Source organism: Palaemon carinicauda, chromosome 42 (genome assembly GCF_036898095.1).
Source record: "Palaemon carinicauda isolate YSFRI2023 chromosome 42, ASM3689809v2, whole genome shotgun sequence".
NCBI lineage: Eukaryota > Metazoa > Arthropoda > Malacostraca > Decapoda > Palaemonidae > Palaemon > Palaemon carinicauda.
Window position 1 is genome coordinate 26261391 of NC_090766.1, and position 18375 is coordinate 26279765.

General features: G+C 36.6%; 1 protein-coding gene across 16 annotated transcripts in view; it reads right to left on the bottom strand.

Annotated features, from left to right (window-relative positions):
* The window catches only part of LOC137632992 (protein bric-a-brac 1-like), a 242742-nt gene that overhangs the window by 215270 nt on the left and 9097 nt on the right, over window positions 1-18375 (bottom strand). For 5 of the 16 annotated variants that reach the window (XR_011042157.1, XR_011042156.1, XR_011042155.1 and 2 more), the window contains exon 1: window positions 16152-16307. Coding sequence is in view for 12 of the 16 variants with exons in the window: in XM_068365159.1 (XP_068221260.1) it covers window positions 16152-16182 (31 nt within the window). In the remaining 4 variants the exon portion in view is untranslated. Of the gene's footprint in view, window positions 1-5689; window positions 5821-16151; window positions 16316-16345; window positions 16413-16434; window positions 16556-18375 lie in introns of those variants that run through there. The other 11 variants (XM_068365152.1, XM_068365154.1, XM_068365151.1 and 8 more) reach the window with 8 other exon arrangements.

The window sequence follows — 18375 nt, forward strand, 5'->3', positions numbered from 1 at the left end:
CAATGTTTTTAATGTTAAAAATGAGGACAGATCCCTAAATAGAGATCTAGTTAAATTAGTGCATGGTACAAATACAGGTAGATAAAGTTGAACCCTAACAAAACTCTCGAATGTCAAGAACAGCGACTTTCCAACATCCAGATATTTGCATAGACTCTCTAAATACTGTACTTGCAAGTCATTCAAAACTCTATGTGATTATTGCAAATTTACTTTTGAGAAACATTCTTTTTCAATTGGACAAAATATTGACATACCGAGAAAGCCAAAGATTTTTGGTGATCAATCTATCCCGTTGATGTCTCAATTCTTTCATTCTACAAGTTCAGTTATGTGTTTTTAGTATCGTGTAGTACTCCTCACTAGTCTTCCGCTGCCAACTTAACAATGGAAATTCTTAAGATTTATTAAATTCCTTATCCCTGGTTTGGACACCAATCTTTGGTACCATCGTTCAGTTCTTTAAGACTTTTCATAATTCTAAAAATCTTTTGTATTCTTCTCTTCCAAGAATTCCACCATTGAGTCAAATACCTTTTCGTTACCTTTTATCACTTGACCCAAATAGGATGATACATCCATCCATACAAGCATCACTTCCTCTATCTGGATTTGGGAGGGTGATCTTCACTCCTTTGGAGTATGGTCTAGTGATGGTGCACGTTTGAAGACTCAAGGTCTGCCTAGTGCCACTGGTTCGTGGCCTTTTGTATTTCTCAAAAGATATCTCATATCTGAAATTAATTACCAACAACTAACCTACTTTAGGTAACTGGCAACTAAGGCAGTCTGCAATAGATTACCATTAGACGAGGTTAACATTTTTAAAAACTAATGATTGCTCTTATTATAATGTTGAAATGATAAAAGAATATAAAGTCTTTTGCTAAAATAATCTTCAACTTCCATGTTGATAGTTAACGACAAGAGAGAGAGAGAGAGAGAGAGAGAGAAAAAAAAAAAAACTAATTTGGGACTACTTTGGCAATAATCCATCTACAGCATTAGGGTAAAAGGCTTATGTGCGAAACAAAGTTGAATTACCAGCCTTACTCTCTATTGGGAATAATTTATAAAAACAGATTATTTGGTTTAAGTTATTATAGTTCATATTAGCCCAATTTGAAATTTATAATAAAAATTTTACTACACTTTAATAAAAAAAAAAAAAAACTACCTACTATAAGGAAACTGATGTGTGTAAGACCAGGTTTGTTCAAACAAGAGGTACTAAACCCAACAATCACCTTGGAGAAAGGACGAAGTGGGTTAATGGTTGAACTTTAAAGAGAACGGCACATCCAACCATTCAAACAAGATACTGTACAATCAAACAGATTTAGTGAATCTTTACGAAAGAAAGACTCATTAGCCCAAGGGAATCAAGAGCTGTGACACTAACCATACCACAATAAGACAAGCAAAGCTTATATTATGAGCAGAAGAATAAAATATCTAGAATAACATTTCAGCACATAAGGGATAAGCAGCAGTTTAGAGGTACTGTACTTGGGTACCAAAACAAAATGATAGAAAAGGTATCCATGCTACCATCTGCCTCGCAAAATCTATATGTCTAAAAGAGCGGCTACAAACGTGCGAGTGTGATAGTTACGTTGCAGAAGGCTAGAAGTATATAAAAAATACAGTGTTGACGACCCCCCACCTACCATCGGGTAGGTTAGGCCTGAAATATTACAGTCAGAAACTAGAACCAAGTTTATTTCTGAGCTACCAAAAGAGAAGGCAAGAGTTAAATTCCCAATATAACAAAAACCTAACTAGTTAGGCTGTTGCAAAGACAAAAACTGGAATGGCAGTATTGTCATTTCTTCTATAAACAAGCTTAGCCTTAATGCTCAAAGAAAAACTTCTGATACATTGGAATCAACTGCCAAGTACAGTGAAGTATTTCAATAACAATATCTATATTCTTACCACAAGGCACTAGAAAAGTTTGAAGACCCAAGCCCACATGGCAAAGGACTATGAAGCGTGAAGTATATGATGATGAATGGGAACGTATAGATTTATAAGCTCAGGACAGAGACTGGAGATATCCAACCAAGGCCCTTTGTGTCAATAGGCATCGGAGATGATGATAATAGAGATTCTTACCCACAAAGAGCCAAGAGTAACTTCAGTACAGGAGTCATTCCAAAGTTTTAATCAAAATTTTACATCAACTTTAATGTTTGGCTGAAGAGAGCCTACCTAGAATGAAGGACTACCCTGTACACTGTTCCACAACACTGGAGAGACTTTCATCCCTCAGATAGGGATAACGAAATAAAACTTTCCACAATAAGCCAAATAGCAGAGGAAGATGACAAGCAGCACCTAAAAAGCCATGGTTAGTACCGAAGACAAACATCACTTAAAAAGCCATGGTTAGTACCGAAGACAAACATCGCTTTTCGAAGACAGCGATGGTTAGTACAGCTTTGGTTAGTACCGAAGACAAATGTTTAATACGTTAAAAGTATTTACCTCTGCTTTATGGAAGCTGAATTACCGATTTCAGGGAAAACTAATGCCCTGAAACTACGCTCATACTAGGATAAAGAACAAAAAACATTGAATTATATATTAAGATTAACATTTAGGTTGAATTTTTGCTGGTGTAGCCAGCACCTTTAGACTAGGGAAGCTCCATGCACAGGAATAGAACTAGATATGCAAACCTCTTTTCTAAAGCAGGTTCAGCACACTATCAGATCTGCATTACATGAATGAAGACACACTGATGCAATAAAAATTGAAGCCAGTCAAGGTACACCAGCCCCATGAACAAAACATGACCAATGATGAGGATACTAAAATCTCTAAGAACTAATACGTTTATCTTTTTCCATGAATAAATCAAACCAGGCTATCGAGGACTGATTAATTTCTCTATTCCTATGAAATGGCATTAGTGATGGATACTGTACTTAAAAAAAGTACTTATAATAAATAATTTTCGAAAGTTATGGTAAAATATTAAAAAAGAAAAGGGTATATAACAAGACCAGACTTGAAAAATCTAGTATGTTTTCATGTTCATTTGTGCTGAGAACTTAGGCGTTATTTTGTTCAACTATACCTCAATAGAATGTACAAATGTAAGTGGATGGGCGTGTCGCAATTTTATGTCCTCTCTTGTCAAGGAGACAAATCTTTGGTGACCCTAAAAAAAGGGTTATTCCTGCAAAACTTTTGGATGACGCCTACAATTCTTCATTTTCAAGCTGTGTTCTGACTGCAAAGACATAAATTTCTTGAAAATAAGTTTCTGAGGATTCGATGTCTCACTCTTAAGAATTCCACATGAAAAAGATGAAAAGTTTCTTCTGATTTATCAACTCATGATCTCCAGCGGATGTCTATGTCATTGGGACTGCCCAGTTACCTTAGCTTCAACTGCTTCATCTCCAATCTCTACCTTAGAGCATACCCATGCATCAAACTTATCCAGTCCCTACAAACCTTTGTTGTGGGACTTCCTCCAGGATGCTATTTTACCTTCTTATGTTATTGTCCTTAACATGAGGTTTATTCAAAAGTTGCAATCTTCAATTAAAGGACAATTTAAGTTTGTCAATATTTTTCTTTGGTTCTATTACATAAAGCCTCTGCCACTACAACGGTTGTGGCGACATTAATTCCAAATTATCTGTGGTACTGTATCAGCAGCCTTGCATAGACCACAGAATTGCCCTCTTACTACATATTGTGCCATAAACTGCATTTATATTAAGGTATTAATTGTTCTGTTGGACAAACATCGTAGTAACCCTAATCGTTATTAGGATCAACAAATTTTCTAACCTTAACTTATGGTACAATAGTGCCACTCTCTAGCAAGCTATGAGAATTAAAGGGTTTAATTTTTCTATTTCATTTTTAAAGTTAATATCTATCTTTAATCTTAAATATAACCATGTAATCAAAACTGTAGTATTGACTTTTAATGCTAGGTTTATCCATGTTGTAGCCCTGTCAACAGATTTTCTTCTTGAATAACTTATTTGTTGCTCTAGATCAATCTCAGTACGATATAGCAATAAATTTTTTCCATTCTAAATTTATCCTCCTCATTCCAAGCTATGTTGCCTTGAGTGTTATTATTCATCTTTTTGAGCAATTACTAGATCTATTAAGCCAAACTGAAACGTGCAACTTTGTTATAGGAATAGGATAAAACAAAAAATGTAAGGTCTGACAAATGGTAAAGCAAAATTAATATAAAACAGTTGACTTAATAAGAAAAAAAAAAAAATTAAAGTAAAAATGTCTCCAGTGGAGTTGGAACAGCCGTTGGATTTGTAAATGAGGTAGTTAACAAAAGGTGGCCAGTGTGGGCGATTAGCTTCGCTCAATTACCTGCCAGAGACACGACTTTTGACCCTTGGCTCAGGACGAGACGATTGGTTGGGGTTGGAAGCTTAACTATATACAGGACTAAAGTTTGTAAGCTAAGAAAAATTATTTTAAGAATAATTTTTTCCATGTTCCTATGCATATCCAAACCTTTCATCCTCTAAAATAGATGGTGCTTGCTTATTGGTGGGAAGAAGTCCCCCTAGAACCTAAATGGTTAGTTCCATTTCTTCCCAGGAATATGCCAGTCTCCTTAGTCCTAAAGGGGGAGCTTTCAACACCTTCGAGTCGATGATCACGGGGGAACCTCATAAGCCATCAAACTCTGAAAAACTTACCGATGTAGATCATCATAGTTCTCCAGGCTCTTTATGCACACCTCCCGAGGACCACACAAGTGGTGTATGCTCAGAAGCCTGCAAATTTGATGGGAAGATGTAAAAGTGTCCTAGATCATCTTCAGCATCATCTTGGGCATTACAACAGATAATGTCAAGGAGTCCTTAGCCTTCCTTTTCCTTCTCAAAGCAAACAGCTGACACTAAACAAGGGTGTATGGTCTACACTCGGCACACGGGAATGATTACAAACAATCATGCCCCTTACAAGAAGTGAAGAGGGTGTGGGTCTATAGCGGGTTAGTTTTAGTGTCCATCCTTTCGCCAGCAATAATGAAAATTCTGATATGCCTCCATAATAAGAATGAAGGACATTATAAAGTAAAAGATTAACAGCCTTTGTTAGGACACAACAGCACATACAGTTAGTACTTCCTGTGGCCGAAGACAAAAATTATGTCCGACATGAAACTGGGCACCCCGAGATTACTTGCCAAACCCCACGCCTTGTTTTCAACTACTAAGTTAACCGATTCGACAGTGATTTCAGCTCCAGTGAAGACGTTTCCTTTATTAAGGAATGAAAGGTTTGTATAAGCATAGGAACAAAACAGTACTACCTCAATTAAATAAAGAACACCAAAACCATAAACAAAAATGGAACAGGTTATGCTATAACTACAAATTAACAATTATGCTCTTATGGGTTAAAAGGAATGTTACAGGACAAACTGTATTACATATAAAAAAAAAACTTGAAAATTTCATTCTAGATATAAGAACAGTGTTTATTTAGCCTCTAGTGTTTCAGATCTTTAATACCACTATGAAAATGGGTCGAGGGACAGTACCATAGTCAGAGATACTGTATAACATATAACATTCCTTCACATTAAACAGTCAGTGCATCCCATAAGTCAACAAATCAACCACCGAGAAAAAATTATGCAAAGGAATTCTACTGAGTACACGAGGAATAAAGTACTAACTCATTCAGCCAACTATAAGCAGAATCACAGTTGGATCCAAACAGCTCTTCATGCAAGACATTTCACACATCATTGAAATCATAGATGCGATAATATGCACAGGTTGTTAGGTAGAAGGGTGGGCACACATTCTGAAAATCAAGACATGTTCGTGAATTAGCATTCCACATAAATACAGTACACACAAACAACAAACATTTAGCTAACCAATACATTTTACTTTCTACCAGATCTTGATTAAAACAAAATTTTAATCATGATCTACATTATACAACCAATGTCAACTAACAGTATATGTATAATATTGTATAACTAATAGTGTATATAATGCAATTCCTATTGTAACCACATTTTGTAAATAGATTTGATATTTCTTACTATTGTAACAAAAACAAAAAAATATTTATATGATTACAAAGAAGCGGTTTCTTATCCTAAAACACATCAAACATAATACACTACGACGTAATGAGTACCACCACAATTTCATTGGTCTTAAAACTACACCGAACTACAGTATAACCATTACACTCAGTTCATATAACCCAGTTTTCCTTAAAATGCTTAAAAATATTTTGAAGACATTGCAAATTTGGTATGATATTTGTGTTTGTCCTAGAATATAAACCAATAATCTTCTAGTTGGATATCTAGCCTGGCAAAATTTTCAGGTTGAAGCAAAGTTCGAGTGGTAAAGAGTTGGAATATGGGAAATACCCCCATTGCTCTGGAACCTGGGAGACCATTCAATGGAGGTACAGCAAAGGTTTAAGTGTCTATGCAGATAGGGATCAAAACGATACTGCACAGACCTTTCATTTATGACCAAAGTACACCACCTGCGATGGACTTTGGCAACAGGGACAATAAAGTGGTGTTACTTCAAGGTGGGATACAGCGTATAAATGATTTTGGGTTTGACTTATTATGAACAATGCAATTCACTTACTAGATTTGTGCAATTTGTTCCAATGTGGTGAATCACTCCATATTGACAGCGAGCAGACTAGATTGTTCATCCCTACAGTGTTATGTCATCTAATACATCACATATATGAAGTGTGTGGCCAAAAATGTAATGCGAGGTTAGTCTGTCACCTGTGCCAGTGCTGTGCATGTTAAAACAGTACGCAGAACTCAAGGATATTTCTATAGAACATGACTACTTCATACTATGAAATCACTGACTTGAAAAGATAGCAAATATCTCAAATCCACAACCTACATACTGTAAATATGTTCTACACCCTTCTGGGCAAACTGGAAAAAGAGCTGCATGTATAACCCTTACCGCAGACAGATCATCAGGTCATGACTTAGAAAGTCCTTGACCTTTTAAATTTGGCTCCGAGAGGATAGAAACAGCTTTCACAACACCAACAACATAAGATGGCCCATTTTCCTTGGTATATATATGGTTTAAAATATCTAACTATACCTGAAACCTCTAATGAACTAACAACTTAAGCATACCTGTCAAAAGATACCACTTGACTTAAAGTATACTGTATGCAGCACTTAATAAAAATAGAAAAAATATTCAATATAACCTACTTCTCATTAGACAAGAGCAAAACTAGTCCTCACTCTGGAACACAGTCCAAAAATGTTTGGTAGGGAGGAATGAATCACACCACATTATGCAACAAAGAATTTATACAAACACAAGGCATTTTCCAGTTTCTAAAAACTTGGCCATTCCAGAAATGTTATCCTGTTAGCAGTCACCATATCATATACAAGGAGCTTGTTTCTTATTCTTCTTTACAACTAAAATAACAACCAGTTTCTTATCCGAATCTTTAAGCTTTTAAATGAGCAATAAAGGGTAATAACAAACATGGCAAAGATGGATGCAAGGGTAGTTCAACTTAAGCAAAACATTGGAAGATGTGACAAAAGAAATTTGGGGGAAGGTTATGATATGGCAAGGCATATTTATAGTTACATTATTTGACAGCGACCATGTACAGGCTAATAACATTTATGTGCCGTGTGGTCTCCAAATACTTATCTTTTAAAAGGCTAAAAGAGGGAATCAAATTGATAGGGCCCCAAGTCCTGCACCAGGATGCACAACAGCCACTATGATAATGACAGTGCTATTGACACCACTTTGGGTTAGCTGGATTATATCTGCTTAGTTACATTTGACCTTTTACAATAAAGTCCTTGAAGACCACGCAGGATCTCCAAAAAATTTCAAATTTGGAAGAAGTTTGAATTTTCTGTAACTACAGTATACAAACCCTTGTTCTTTACATATGAGTAAGGCTTCAGTAAAGCTGGAACACTAGGTAAAATTTTTGACGAGATGTCGAAAACCATTAAGTTGTTACCAAGCCATAGAGGTGAAGCACTCATTATGACTCCACTTTGCTGGGGTAGGTGATGAAAGGTTAAGGAAGGGAAGTCACTTATTCAAACAATTCCAAGTTTGTACAGTTGGGAAAAATAATTATTTCCAAAGTACAGTAGCCATTTGTTCCCACGCTATTATAAACCCCAGTTCTTTGCATAAGAGACTCGCTCTATGGTATATGGAAGTCCCCTTTCCAACTAGCTGGAAACCTTTACCAGAGATTTCCACACTTGAGCATGGTATTACGTAGGAGACAAAATCCTGACGTCACATTATCAAGTGGCCTGACAATGCCAGTGGTTCGATGGAACATGCACTAGTGGTAAGCGAGTGTATAAAAACATTGAGACCGTCTCAAGCAAATACACGCAAAAAGATTGCAAGTACAGTATACACATTGTGGTTCACCCAGACACGCCACACTCCTTGTAAGGAGTGTGGGATATAATGTTTAGAATAAAATTCTTACACAAATAGCTATGAGCTGCATGAGGCTATCTGCAGTCAATGAAACCAGCTGATAGGGTGTTGGATACTGTGACCCCAGAAAGGGGAAGATGAAGAAAAAGAAGCAGTTAATAATACACACCCATCCCAGACTGAAAACTAACCTCTGTCCTCTAACAATAGCTAAAAAGTGCTGCAACAAGAGTTAATGTGGCTACCACAGGGCCTAAAGAGAAAATATCTTAAGGAACCTGTAGAGAAAAAATATATAAAGGAACCTGGACCGTGAAGCATGTGGCTTTAAATAATCAAAGCTGAAAAAGATGAATCAACAGCACTTGCTAGGACAAAGTTGTTCGCATGTCCTCGTGGGAAAACCCAGAGCGGTCGCTAAATAAGTCAAATAAAACACAAACGGAAATAGACTTCCTCATAAAAGAATCTGAACCTAAGACTTCAAGGAAGTTTAACTAAGAAGGCAAGAATAAGCTTTCATCCTTAGCCAACTTAGGAGTTAGTGTACAGGAAACACTAATATCAACCAAGTTCTCAACTCGAGGACAAAACCTTCCAAGACGCTACAGTCATACCGGGAACAAAGACCACAAGTAAAGCTGGAATTTGCACAATTAACAGCTAACAGGGTCAGAGGTCTGTCTCCGACTGCTGAAATCAAAGTGGCGTCATACAGTAGTGAGTAAGCAGGGGAGGGGGTGCTTCCCCACTTTCAACTGTTAATAACCTACAGCATATGGTTGTTGACACCTCGTTAAAAGTTTTAACAGTTATTGTTCCAGCTTCGTTGAAGTCACACTCCTATGTATAGAAAGTGTTTGTATTTGTGTCGAAACAAATTGGTTTCTCTTTCGTTGAAACCACGTACATAGCTACTTCAGGAACTTAAGATTCTTACATAAGCATCTTGAGTTTTAAAACCTTTTATTCCAACTTCTTTACTACTGCATACAATAATATCATGCAGTACACAATTTTTTAGATAAAATTATATCATTGCTGTGCTTACCTTTATGTATCAACAATAAAAAAACATAGCTACTATTGAAGAGGTGCTATTGTAATGAACAGACAAGCAAAAGACATATTATCCCATCCACCACCATTTTGTTTCATTCTTTTAAAAGTTTGAGCAAAGTATTTACAAAAAATCAATATCCACTTTAAGCGGGGAACCCCAAAGTTAAAAGACTTGCAGCATCGATGTCCATTTTAGCAAATAGAATCTACTCTGATTTTTAAATACAAATTAGTGTAAAAAAAATTTCAATGCTTATGAAAAATAATAAGATTTTATATATAATTTCTGAAAATTATTTTCAAGATATTTTATCAAAAAATAAAAAATAATGCATCTTAAACCTTGATTAATGTAATGGATGAACTTTCTAGCCCTTCATCCTGTAATTCACTCAGTATTGTACAACATAACACTACAATACAGTATTATCATAATCATTCACCTATTCACTTATATCATAGTGAAGAAAGTGTCTTCTTACTATTTCAAATGCTGGATAATATAATAGTAACTAGCAAAATCTATAATGAATATGGCAGAATATCACCTGTGTCCTGTCATTGAAAATGCATAAGAATGGCAGGTATTTTTAATTGCAAATACAGTACTGTAAAAAAACAATTAATAAATCAAATCTTCTTATTGACTCAGAGTATCAGGACTTCCAAACAAAGATTCAAATTATCGGGCCACAAAATTTTGACAGCGCTAGATAACTATGTGCTTCAATTAAGGTGAGGTTGCACATTGGTTAATTTCTTTAGTTGTAATGCAAGCACTGTAACTTAGTAAGACTAGCCAAGTCAGATTACCGTAATTAGAGCACGGTATCCCAGTCAAGACACTAAACTTTGGCTTAGAAGCCTAATCTGCCTTATATACTAGTGGTCAAGGACTAAGTTTCTCTAAAAGCCTACCCTAAGGAATAACCTAAGGTAGATGGATGCAAGAATTTTACAGTTTGGTACGAACATTACATTTGATGTGGTTAAACTAGTCCAGCCTAGCTAGAATCCAAGTTTGGTGGCTAGGCCAGTCCTAGTTTTGTTGATCTCACCCCTAACCTTACCTAGATTATGACTTTACTTTGAATAAACTTTCTAAGACGTGTATTTGCTTCTCTACAAATAAACGATACACATTTCCATTTTTAGTTCTAGTACATCCTAAATTGGCTTCATCTAACTTCGTAAATAATCTGTAATGATGCCCAACATTAATTTATTTAGCTTCCTAGATCTAAATTTTCTATAATTCCTTTGTCCAATCACAAAATTCTGCTAAAATATTGCTGTAACAACAAACTCTAAACCAATGGCCTTGGAGATTGCAAGAGTATTATATATACTGTATATCATATATGTTTCTATGGTAAATTAATGTCCAAATGGAATTGTCAAAATCTACTAAAATCAAGGAGAAAACAATTTGAATAAAACACAAAACATATTTACATCATCTCTCTCAAAATGTATATCCTATTCATAAAGCTTAAAATGAGTAAAAGTTGGTCAGAGTCCTCCAACCTCCAAAACTGGCCTTAACCCATGAAGTGCTAGGGGAAGAATGCCAAAGGACAACATCACGATTTTCACGATTTTATCATAAAACTAGTTTTTCCTCATTTATCACAAATTGAATCACCCAATATCCATTATCAAAGGAATATTCTTGAAATGGAGATTAATAACTAATAATAAAATCTCACAGAACTAAAGAATATATTTTTTTAAAAAATATTCAATTAAAAATGACAAACACATGTAAAGAACTTTTTCGTTATTGATACATACATATACCAAAGGCACTTCCCCCAATTTTGGGGGGTAGCCGACAACAACAAGAAACAAAACAAAAAGGGGACCTCTACTCTCTACGTTCCTCCAGCCTAACCAGGGACTCAGCCGAGTTCAGCTGGTACTGCTAGGGTGCCACAGCCCAACCTCCCACATTTCCACCACAGATGAAGCTTCATACTGCTGAGTCCCCTACTGCTGCTACCTCCGCGGTCATCTAAGGCACCGGAGGAAGCAGCAGGGCCTACTGGAACTGCGTCACAATCGCTCGCCATTCATTCCTATTTCTAGCACGCTCTCTTGCCTCTCTCACATCTATCCTCCTATCACCCAGAGCTTTCTTCACACCATCCATCCACCCAAACCTTGGCCTTCCTCTTGTACTTCTCCCATCAACTCTTGCATTCATCACCTTCTTTAGAAGACAGCCATTTTCCATTCTCTCAACATGGCCAAACCACCTCAACACATTCATATCCACTCTAGCCGCTAACTCATTTTTTACACCCGTTCTCACCCTCACCACTTCGTTCCTAACCCTATCTACTCGAGATACACCAGCCATACTCCTCAGACACTTCATCTCAAACACATTCAATTTCTGTCTCTCCATCACTTTCATTCCCCACAACTCCGATCCATACATCACAGTTGGTACAATCACTTTCTCATATAGAACTCTCTTTACATTCATGCCCAATCCTCTATTTTTTACTACTCCCTTAACTGCCCCCAACACTTTGCAACCTTCATTCACTCTCTGACGTACATCTGCTTCCACTCCACCATTTGCTGCAACAACAGACCCCAAGTACTTAAACTGATCTACCTCCTCGAGTAACTCTCCATTCAACATGACATTCAACCTTGCACCACCTTCCCTTCTCGTACATCTCATAACCTTACTCTTACCCACATTAACTCTCAACTTCCTTCTCTCACACACCCTTCCAAATTCTGTCACTAGTCGGTCAAGCTTCTCTTCTGTGTCTGCTACCAGTACAGTATCATCCGCAAACAACAACTGATTTACCTCCCATTCATGATCATTCTCGCCTACCAGTTTTAATCCTCGTCCAAGCACTCTAGCATTCACCTCTCTCACCACTCCATCAACATACAAGTTAAACAACCACGGCGACATCACACATCCCTGTCTCAGCCCCACTCTCACCGGGAACCAATCGCTCACCTCATTTCCTATTCTAACACATGCTTTACTACCTGTGTAGAAACTTTTCACTGCTTGCAACAACCTTCCACCAACTCCATATAACCTCATCACATTCCACATTGCTTCCCTATCAACTCTATCATATGCTTTCTCCAGATCCATAAACGCAACATACACCTCCTTACCTTTTGCTAAATATTTCTCGCATATCTGCCTAACTGTAAAAATCTGATTCATACAACCCCTACCTCTTCTAAAACCACCCTGTACTTCCAAGATTGCATTCTCTGTTTTATCCTTAATCCTATTAATCAGTATTCTACCATACACTTTTCCAACTACACTCAACAAACTAATACCTCTTGAATTACAACACTCATGCACATCTCCCTTACCCTTATATAGTGGTACAATACATGCACAGACCCAATCTACTGGTACCATTGACAACACAAAACACACATTAAACAATCTCACCAACCATTCAAGTACAGTCACACCCCCTTCCTTCAACATCTCGGCTTTCACACCATCCATACCCGATGCTTTTCCTACTCTCGTTTCATCTAGTGCTCTCCTCACTTCCTCTATTGTAATCTCTCTCTCATTCTCATCTCCCATCACTGGCACCTCAACACCTGGAACCGCAATTATATCTGCCTCCCTATCATCCTCAACATTCAGCAAACTTTCAAAATATTCCGCCCACCTTTTCCTTGCCTCCTCTCCTTTTAACAACCTTCCATTTCCATCTTTCACTGTCTCTTCAATTCTTGCGCCGGCCTTCCTTACTCTCTTCACTTCTTTCCAAAACTTCTTCTTATTCTCTTCATATGACTGACCCAGTCCCTGACCCCACCTCAGGTCAGCTGCCCTCTTTGCCTCACGTACCTTGCGCTTTACTTCCACCTTTTGCTCTCTATATTTTTCATACTTCTCTATACTATTACTCTGCAGCCATTCTTCAAAAGCCCTCTTTTTCTCTTCCACTTTTACCTTCACTCCTTCATTCCACCATTCACTGCCCTTCCTCATACTGCCTCCAACAACCTTCTTGCCACATACATCACTTGCAATCCCAACAAAATTTTCTTTTGCTAACTTCCACTCCTCCTCTAAATTACCAGTTTCTCTTACTCTCACCTCGTCATATGCCATTTTCAACCTTTCCTGATATTTACTTTTTACCCCCGGTTTTATTAGCTCTTCAACCCTCACTAGCTCCCTTTTACAACCACCTACTCTATTCCCCCACTCTTTTGCTACAACTAATTTTCCTTCCACCAAAAAATGATCAGACATACCGTTAGCCATACCCCTAAACACGTGCACGTCTTTCAATCTTCCAAACATTCGTTATTGATGGCTTGATAAAATAGTTTTTGATGCATATTAATTTTTTTCATATCAGTATGTTAGCAAATTTAGTGAACGATCATAAGAAAATTTATAATATTAAAGAAATAATTGTTTGTTGAAGGCATGTGTTTAAATGTGCATTTATAAGTGTGTATTTGCATATGCAGACTCCGACCAACGCTATTATTATCTACCTTATGAAACAAGAAAAAAAAAGTATAAGCATATGTGAAAAAATATATATAAAATCTATTCATATTGTATAATACATATTTAAAGACTTCAATTTTGTGTTATACAACCTATTCAGATCCCTTGTCAGGCAGATTCTTTCGTACCCATAAATTTTACCGATTGCGTTTGGACAACCGTCACTTTCATTATTTGATATGTCACAATCACTGTTATTCTCTATCCCAAACACACTAGAATATGATAAAGAATCATTATAATCATTATGAAAGGCCATTCTAATGAGGAAAAGTTAAAAAAAAAAATGATAAAATGTCTGAAATTAAAAACATTCTTACTGCTAACACATAGCCATACGTCGATAGCTCCGCCCACCCACTGGAGTTGATGTTACCTTTTCCATTTTATTGTTAAGTAAAACCATGTACTGTAATATCTGGAAACTCTTTCCTCCAGCTGCAAGCCGATTGGTTAAAAAAAATATATCTACGGCACTGAGCTAGTCTCTGGAGGTCAGATACCGAATCCTGGGAAATTTGAAAAATGATGTATCGCTAATATTTACGTCATCCTTTGACAGCTCACAATGCGTCGATGAAATAAACCCATAACACGTATTGGGTTAAATAACAGATTATTGACAATTTTAATTATCGCCAAATTTTCAGCAAGTACATTCTGAAAAAATTTTCCGTTAGGCTACGACACTGCTACCTAGGGAAGGTGGCGAGCCCCCTTCCTGTAACTAGAACAATAAGCAGTCACGTTAGGTTAGTTGGGTATATCTTAGAAGTTACTAAAGTCTGCACAACTTTTAATGGTGTACACTGTACTGGGCCATAGAAATTTGAGGTTTCCATTCTTTTCCTTGTTGGAAGTAGATTGCTCAGTCTATTCTACATTCTGGTTAAATTATGTAGCCTTTGTATATCAGCGGCCAGTTCCTCGCGCGTTGATTAAAAATGAACATCAACTAACCTAAATTTTTCCCCCCCTAACATACAAGCTGTGTCCTAACCTACTTAACAGGAGGGGGGGGCGGCTGACGCCCTGTGTGACCCCCCTTACACTGGCGTACATAACACATACAAGTCCGCTATCATACATACATCCCTAAATTATATCGCATGTGCCTGACACCTTTTTACCCACTTTCAGCAATTTTTTTTTATGTAGGCAACACATGAAAGCCAAATTTATACATTTCTCTCACTGCTTCCAAAACATGATTATATTCTATTTCACCAACATGATTGACATCAGTCTCTATCCACAGGACCTCGGCTTCCCAACTATGATCTACCCTAAACTGCAATAGTTATAGTAAATAATAAGAAAAGTATTTCCCTATAAAAGAAATTTACTGGTAAAATAAAAACATCCTCCTTAAATGAGCATTGTATTAATAACATAACCATGATTGGCTGCACATGAAAGCCTGTTATAGGCCTACATAATCAGTAGGTGAATTTAATACTTTAAGGACAAGTATCACAGCTACTTTTAGTCATATGTACTACAGGATAAGCTATGGAGCTAAGTTACAGCTGTAACCCAAAGACAAACTTAAAATACTGTCAATAATATGCCTAAGAGTTCAGGTTTCATTAGAGAAAACCTAACAAGATTACCGGTAGCCTAGGCCTACTATCAATGGTATTTGTTTTTTTACATGACATAACATTAGTCAAATTCAAAATTGCTTACAACAAAATATACAAATAGAAACTGAAGTTTCCTGCAGCCCGCCTTGGGTTAAATAACCGGAACAAAGGGTAGTCCTGGCCTACTAAGGGCCTGTAATAGCTTGGCCTCAGTCCCCAAATCGAGCTAGTCTAGACCACGTCTAGACCTAGCTTACCGAAACCGATGATTAACTAGAACAAACTTGCAATTATCACTACTAGGACATCAAATGCACATAACCAGGTTGAATGTAACACCAAACTCCAAACTAACAACATGCAGAGACATTTAAACTCTTAAATTCACGTCATCCAAGAAATTCGGCTGCAAACCGTAAACAAGAAACTGCAAAGCATAAACAAAAAAGGCTAACTAAGCATTCTAACTTCCGCTTAATTTGTAATATTAACCTGCAAGATGAATTAGAGCAGAGAGATCCATGTCCTTACGATATTACCACCATTTTGAGGGGCCAACCGTCAATTATTCACTAATGGAAAGAGTCGGGTCACTGCACCATTCACCATCAGGCGAAGCTTACATCTGTCAAACACAGCAGCAAACAAAAAGACACAAAAATAAACAAATACACACAAACAACAACCTCGGCTTCTGGGACGCCAAAATCCGATCGCTTCCTTCGGCGCCGATCGCGATTTGGCGTGTAGGGGAGTCTTTTCCGTCGCTACTTACCTAAAGCAGATAATAATTAATCCATAATAAATGGAAACATCTTTGGGTAAACACAGATTGTAATAGAGGAAATCATTACTGCTGCCATCTATCAGTATCTAATCAAAACAATCGATTCTCACGTTCTCTATTTATGTAATACTAGATAGAAAACGAAGTTTATACATTAGGGGGGACTGTCATTTTTTTAGCAAGGTTCCATTTTTTTGCCACCGTAATTTATCATTTCTATAGCGGTTCCTTTCTTTGTCACAGTAATTTATCATTTCTAAAGCGGTTCCTTTTTAGTCACTAATTTATCATTTCTATAGTGGTTCCTTTTTTTTGTCATTAATTTATTTCTATAGCGTTTACTTTTTTGTCACCAATTTATCATTTCTATAGCGGTTCATTTCTTGTCATCGTAAAATATCATTTTCAGTTTGTGTATTTAACGTCTCTTGGATTTATAAAAAGAATTTCATTCTATTTCATTGGTATCCAGTATCGATTTAATAATTTATTTACCTTCACCTCCCCTCTATATAACAAATTTGCCTTAAAATATACTTCTTACTGTCGGATATCATAGTTATTAAAATAGTTTAAGAACATATGTATCCGTTAATGTTGATAAATTCTGATGTGAATACTTCTGCATAATCATTTTAATGGAAAAATTACTGATTACGTAACCATCCCGGTACAAAGATTTTCGATTCGGTTTGACTTTGATGTAGTTAGAATTTTTTAATAAATTGGGGATGCTGTCGCTTTTTAATTTATAATGATGCTTCCACTAATCAATGCACACAATGAGCGTTTATATTAAAACCAAAACAAACATTATCAATGTACATTAATCCTATTATTCATTTAGTCCAAAATCAACATTGATAAGAAAAAACGCGAAATTCCTTAGAATGATTAATTAATAAGGTTGCAGACAAATAAGACATTAAAGGCTCACTATACCCAGTCGTTTGGGTGGGTGATCAGGCATCAGTTGCAGGTCAAACGTTGGAATCATATGGAGTCAGCAAAATGAAGCACAAAAATAAAACCGATTGATAATAATAAAAAAAAAATGTCCTTACAGAACTATCTCTTATCTGCTGCATTATGGTTGAGTGGAATGCAGAGAAAACTTTCCCTTCAAAACAACTTTTTAGGAGAAAAGGGAAACTATCAAACCCATAGTAAAACAATGTCTTACTCTATAGTATAGGGTCTATTATTGGTCTAACCAAAGTACTATAAAGGCATGGTGTGAAATATAAACTATTTATGGACGATACAAAATTGAAATTCATGAATTATTTAGATGATACTGCTGAAATGGACGACAATTAATCAACTATAATTTAATTAAAATAAAAGTTTACGGTGGTTGGAAAGAAAAACAGACCAAGAAACTAGGGCGATATTAAGATATTAATAACAACACTGTCCAGATACCTAGAAAAGTTCGTGATCTAGGAGTATTTCTCGATACTCAATGTAGTAAAAACAGGAAACATTGCTTTTATAAACACTCGGTAAAGAATCTTATGAATAAGTGCATTATTGCCAGGATGGACTACTGTAACTCCATCGACCAGTGTACCAAAAATGCAACTTGAGAAATTACTAGACAATGAACAGAAGAGAAAGACATAAAAGGCGTCCCACCCAGAGAAAGGATCACTCCTATACTAATAGACTTACACTGGCTGCCTATCAAAGTAAGGATTGGGTTTAAAATATACACAAGTTGATAACCCATCAAGTCATCAGAACAGGACGTCCAACATATCTAAGAATAGCTACAGAACGTAGAGCCAACAAATGTTGTTAACACGATGGTAGTTACAGATAATTATAATTATTGGAACGGACACTTGTGTCTACTATAGGGTCTCAAGCTTTCAAATATGCAACCCCATGACTATACAACGTTCCACTAGACATCCGAAAGACTGG